This window comes from Tarenaya hassleriana, unplaced genomic scaffold, assembly GCF_000463585.1.
Source record: "Tarenaya hassleriana unplaced genomic scaffold, ASM46358v1 Cleome65, whole genome shotgun sequence".
Lineage (NCBI taxonomy): Eukaryota > Viridiplantae > Streptophyta > Magnoliopsida > Brassicales > Cleomaceae > Tarenaya > Tarenaya hassleriana.
In genome coordinates, this window is record NW_010969032.1 from 1 (window position 1) to 5,769 (window position 5,769).

Here is a 5,769-nt window from a genome sequence, read left to right on the forward strand (position 1 = left end):
AATTAATAATTAATAAGTAAAAATTAAAAATTTAAAACTAAAAATACATATACATATGTTTACACATATACATATATATAGACATACATATATATCATATATAAATATACACATTATCTTCGTCGCAAATATTTTTTAAATTTGAAAAAATACAGAAATAATATATTATATACATATACATATATATTCATATACACATGTATTTATATACTTATATACATATAATTTTTTATATATACACATATTCATACATATACGTATTGTAAATCAGAAACATTGAGAAACTGATCAGTCTGGAACAAAATTGAAACAAATATGAGATAGAGAGTGAGACGCTCACAAATGAGAAATGCACGAGAACAAACTTGTTTATCATACAAGAATTATGAGAGAAAACAGCTATTACAGCACCTGGGCAAGTTCAACGTCCATGACTTACAGCTTCATAAACTATACAGGCCTTATACATGTATACATGTTATATACATTGAACAGAAGTAGATAACTGTCCACTAAAACAGTACATACCCCTGTTTGTGCCTCCTGTTTCTGCATAAACTTTTGAGCTGCAACTAAAGTAACCTATACCTACGAGTAACAGATGGTTACATAAGCTTGTCGATTCTAATTCCTTTCTGCCTTTGCTTCCTCGACTGCTCCTTTTCCTTCAGAAGACGATGGAGGCTCTTCATTTACATAGGGTAATACAATAACAGGAGCAGCTGGCAATGTTTCCCAGCGGTCTCTTAAGTAAGCCATAAACCTCTTTACCATTTCTCTCCGGAACTGGAGCTCCCGAGTGAAGAGATCAAAGAGAAGGAAAACAAGAACGAACTTGAAAGGGACAACGAGTAGAACCGTTGCAAGAGCTAGAAACACCAATGCCACCTCAGTAGTCATCTGGCAAAATGTTCGAATCTGTTAATAGCAAAGCTGCAAAAGCCTTTCTGAAAAAAATCAAAGCATCCTCATGTCGATAACTACAGTCACTACCAGTATCACAGGCAAAACCAAAATCGTCTTCTTTGTTGGAATTCTCAAATTATTGAGTAACAAAAAAAACGTTCTGCTTTTCAACAATGTGCCTCCGACCCCTAAAACATACCTGAGGATGACCGGATAGTACAATTGTCCGTAGTTTTAGGAGGCCCACATTCACATTCTGGAGATAGCTCTCCATATCATGCATGGCATCTTTTACAGCAATAATTTTCTGAATAGTATTTGATGGTGGCTGATCTCGGATAGTAACCTTTCCAAATGATCTTCCAAGGCGGCCTTGTTGCCAGAGTCCCTTCAATGTAAGCATCCCAGTCGCCAAAATCATCAAAGAGACAGGCAATAGGTATGGCAAAAGATTCCTGGGGGAGAAGGTATCCTCAATGTTGAGCAGCAGTGTGAATACATTACATATTAGCTCAACTGGTTTAATACAATTACTATGCCTTGTGAATTCATGCCCTGGATGTAATGATCAGACTTCATAGAATGTGCATGGAGCTACCTATTCATACAGCATGCAGGATATATAAACCAACCTTAAAATTAGCATTGACGCAATTGCAAGGAAAGAAACAGTTAAATGAGGCTGCTCCCAGCGCCTGAGTTTCTCGAAATTTGTGGCAGTTATAGTCAGTGGCAGCATGAGTTCCTGGGAGAGAAAATTGCGCATATGGGAAAAGAAGAGAATATTGAGTGAGACATTATGTTCTGACCTAATTAAGTTTTGCTGCAAATGTTTCCTGGTAATGAAATGACACCATACAAATACTGAATACAGTGCAGAGAGGCGCCGAAACTTATTTGAACACGAAGCAGGTAGCATCCCTCAAAAATAATAGTTTGTAGAGAAACAATGAACGGGAAATAAGTGGTACCTTGAAGAGATCAATGTTACTAGGAATTCCTTTGATGGTTGCAGCATCAATAGTTGCTTGAGTTGTTTCCACCACCTGATATTTTTTTCTGCATGTCTTTGCTGCTCTTTCTACAAGAGTAAGATCGGCCACAGCAAGGTGTTTGCTGAGTACTAAGCCTTGTCTTAAAGCAGAGTTCTTCCAGAAATTAATAGAGGCAGTTGAGACCCAGGATGGAGATTTCATCCACCTGTTCAAGTAAATACTTCCATCTATATCGTAGGCATGATCAATGCTTTCAAGGAACTCTTCAGGACTCTTCCGGCCTGGTTTATATGTTGTTCCAGCAACTATTGTTACTAACGGTCCACCCCAAAAGTTTACAGCTAAAGCCTGACATACAATGTCACCATAGGGTACATGCCAAAGATAAGAGAACTGAGCTAGCTTGACGGGATCATCTGGCAACTTTCGCATAACTTGAAGGGCTTGAAGTCTTGCAATGCAGTTGGATGCGCTCCCAATTGCCTTTTCCTTTCCCTTCTTTGCACCAAACACATGAAGCAAAGATTCATCATCTTCTTCTGGTTCAAAGTCACGCAGAAAAGCGTGCAACGCGATAACTTCACTGATTATTGCATGCCAAACATCTCGTCTCAGTTCGCCCCCTAGGTCAACAAACTCCATAATCCATGTGTCCAACCTACATTTCACAAGTCGATATTTATGAAAATTATTGACAACAACGCCAATGCTAGCAGCAAGCTACTTCAATTATGTTGACATGTAAGACACTCAGAAAGGCGCCAATCCAAGATTTGCATGAAAACATAAAGTTATGTTGTAGAATTTGTTCCTGAAGGCTAACTCACCCAGAACCAGATGAAACACATACTGCAGAATCAAAAAGGGCTGAACCCAGGGGGCCCACTTTTGCTTTCTCCACACATAATGAGTCTCCTGTGAGATCAAGTCTCATGACTTCTTTTCTTCCTGCTAAGCCAACCGGCTGAAAATAACAAAAATCATAACAAATTCATATACCAAAAGATCAATTCAAAGAGAGTTTAGCTCTCAGATATGTTGTCTGAGTTCAGGACCAGGGATTTCCAGATAGATTTGCGTATACATGCACAAGATACATAAAGATAAAAAAAACATATTTTGAGAAAATGTAAAGCAACAGGCAATCCATCTCCAAAAAATACGGTCTCCATCAATGGGCATGAGAAGAAAATTAGGTTGCAGAATTCTATCCATTCACGTTAATTGAACATAATCCATAAACTATAAATACCTCAAAATAGAGTGCTTTATCAGTCAAAGTTAGTTTTCCTGGCCATGCGAAGTTATTCTCCCATTTTAGAACAGGTCCTTTTCTGCTAGAAGCAACGCATAAAAGTCTCTCTGATGATAACTTTGGATATTCACGAGGCTGGTATGACCTCCGTCCTTCATGCACTCTATCCTGACAATGGAAAGACATTCAGCTAAAATAATATTGAATCCCTCACTATCGATGCAGCAAACCAAGTTAATAAGTATGTTATACTTATAAGTTCCACTTAATAAGTATGTTATACATTTAAGTTCTCTCGTTTTAATCTCGTGGCAACTACTCACATATATCATTTGGAAGGAGAGGAACAACCGTATACACAATCAAGTTTTTTCAGATGCAACCTCTGAGTTTGGTGATGTGGATAAATCTCTACGAAGAAAACTCGCAGCCATACGCCTCACGAAACCTTCCTTTGCAAGTGAATTGTTACAGTTGTGGTTTAGCACTGTTTAATTTTTACTTTGAATAGATCATAGTTATTTGGGAAATATCTCCCTATTAGATTTTGTAGATGTGAGTTCATGTCTAAACTCTCTCTTGTATAATTCTATTTCTAATATAAATACCATTAACAAAAAAAACATTTCTGACGAATGCTAATCATACTAATGATTTCACCAGATGCACAAAGAATTGAATAGAAAAAAGCGGGAGAGGATAGGCCCATGTAACATCGAAAAGCATGGTAGTATTCAAAACATTACAGTTCATCGTTTTGAGTGAATCAATGGAGGAAGAAAAGGCCAACATCATACTCACTTGACAAGTTCCTGAATGTAAGTCAGCCAAATCGCCAAAGAAATCCCCTGACCAGTAGCAGCCAGAGACTTAAAGAGGCTATGAACAGTTGCCCTATCAGCTACGCCTGTGATTGCAGGAGCAATACGAACAAATGCATCTTCTCCTACAAACCGACCCTTTAACAGCCATTAACATTTTGTCAATATTTTTTGTTCAAAACAATATAATTGATATACAGAAGAAAAAAATCAATGATGGATCCATAAATTCCACTGTTTGATACTATTTCTTGTCATCAAACTTAGCAGGGACGTTACCAAAAACAAAATTTAGCAGGGAATTATGAGATTCAAGTGCAGAACATGTAACGAAAGAAAATTGAAAGCTCTAACAAAAACCTGAAAAGAGGGTTTCTCTGAGGCATAATCCCATTCATCTCCTTCTTTTGAGTAAGGACTCTCCCATGCAAGCATTGTAAGGAAAACCAGCCTCTGGAACGCAGGCTCCTGCAACGATAACAATTTTGCATGGGTAAAAAATCAAGAAAGGCAAAAACTAAGTTATTCAATAGAAATCATCATGCATTTTCAACAGCATACGGATTCTTCTTATAGTAGTAGGTAAAAATAAACGAACAGAAACCAATGGATGTTTCCAACTGCACTCGCAGCTAAAGAAAACAAGGTTTGTTTACGTCATCAGTGACGCTGTCCAAAAACATGAGAATTACAACAGACCTTGAGGGAGGGATGAAATTCAGAACTATCCCTCGACAAGAACCTGAAACAGCAATATTCCACCAGGTAACGAGCATTGGAAGATAAGGGTGGAGGAACAAGTGTATCAAATATTTCCTGCATTTTCTGTCCGGTTAATCCGTTCATCCTGCAATTTGGAGGGTCAAAGACAAATGGAAAACACTTTTTTTATTATTTAAGCTTGCTGGCATAGTAAGGAAATTGTGAAAATGGGTAACCTGCTAAACTGCTCGACGGATACGATAGCAGGTAAAGAAAGAGGTCCGTTTAGCGTGTGGCGATGCATTGTTTGGTCAACTGTAAAAAGTTCGTCCATGTGTTGAGAATCAGATTGATCCCCGTCATCATCGCCCACACTCTGACCTTTTTTAACCAGCGGCGAGGTTACGTCGTTCAGAAGATTCTGGGTTTTGGATACCCACCAACTCACTCTCTCTTGCACAGCATCTATTCAACGACCACCTGAATTTGATATTTAAGCTGAAAAACTCCAAATCGAAAGAAGAAAACGAAGAAGCTTACTTGGACCGATATCGTTCAATTTCCACCTGGCCACAGTACGGAGCCTTAACCTGCGATGGGAAGGAATATCACCGGCTAAAGAGCAAGCTTCGGCGACCCTATCCCTCTCTCTCTCCCTCCGGAAACTAACGGGAACTGCAGCCGCTTTCAGTGTCTGCGCCATTACGGTCGTCCTACACCACGAAACTTCTCCTCTTATCCCATTTCTTCTTTTTAAATTATTTATCACTTCATATCGAACCCTTCGATTCGCGAGGGTTTGGATTTATTCGGTTTAAGCTTGGTGTAGCCAAATAGGTCGGTTTAAGTTTTAACCGGTTAATTGTAGGCAACCCGATTTGGAGGTGACGACGTCATTTTGGGAAGCAAAACGGCGCTTATTGAGCGGGATATAGGGGGGGGCAAAACAAAACACGATGGTCGGGACTCGGGAGGGAGAGATTCCATCTACGAGGAAATTTTGGAGGTTTCTCATTCTCACGCTGATAAAAAAAAAAAAACTCTACAAAAAAAGCTATATTGATAAAAATTGATAAATTCATTTCAATAT

At 38.6% G+C, this 5,769-nt stretch overlaps 1 protein-coding gene across 3 annotated transcripts; it reads right to left on the reverse strand.

The window, feature by feature from the left end:
• Positions 1-330: 330 nt before the first annotated feature.
• LOC104800080 lies at positions 331-5,426 on the reverse strand. Of its 3 annotated transcripts, XM_010522791.1 has the most exons (12): positions 5,220-5,426; positions 4,916-5,144; positions 4,677-4,824; positions 4,338-4,445; positions 3,958-4,115; positions 3,154-3,319; positions 2,729-2,865; positions 1,878-2,559; positions 1,539-1,651; positions 1,106-1,361; positions 772-900; positions 331-665 (listed from the first exon to the last, which is right to left on the reverse strand). In XM_010522791.1, the coding sequence occupies exons 1-12, from the start codon at positions 5,380-5,382 to the stop codon at positions 606-608; spliced, it is 2,349 nt and encodes a 782-aa protein (XP_010521093.1). In that variant the 5' UTR covers positions 5,383-5,426; the 3' UTR covers positions 331-605. The 3 variants fall into 3 exon arrangements, with proteins under 3 accessions (XP_010521093.1, XP_010521092.1, XP_010521094.1); XM_010522790.2 differs by having other exon boundaries at positions 331-900; positions 5,220-5,425; XM_010522792.1 differs by having other exon boundaries at positions 331-900; positions 4,916-5,159; positions 5,220-5,312.
• Positions 5,427-5,769: the final 343 nt, after the last annotated feature.

Excerpts from the sequence above, each read along its gene's own strand:
- LOC104800080 (XM_010522790.2), bottom strand. The coding sequence starts at position 5,382 with ATGGCGCAGACACTGAAAGCGGCTGCAGTTCCCGTTAGTTTCCGGAGG. Across the intron at positions 4,116-4,337 it reads CAGAGAAACCCTCTTTTCAG|GGTCGGTTTGTAGGAGAAGA; the intron begins GTTTTTGTTAGA and ends TGGCTGTTAAAG. Across the intron at positions 1,362-1,538 it reads GCGTCAATGCTAATTTTAAG|GAATCTTTTGCCATACCTAT; the intron begins GTTGGTTTATAT and ends CTTCTCCCCCAG.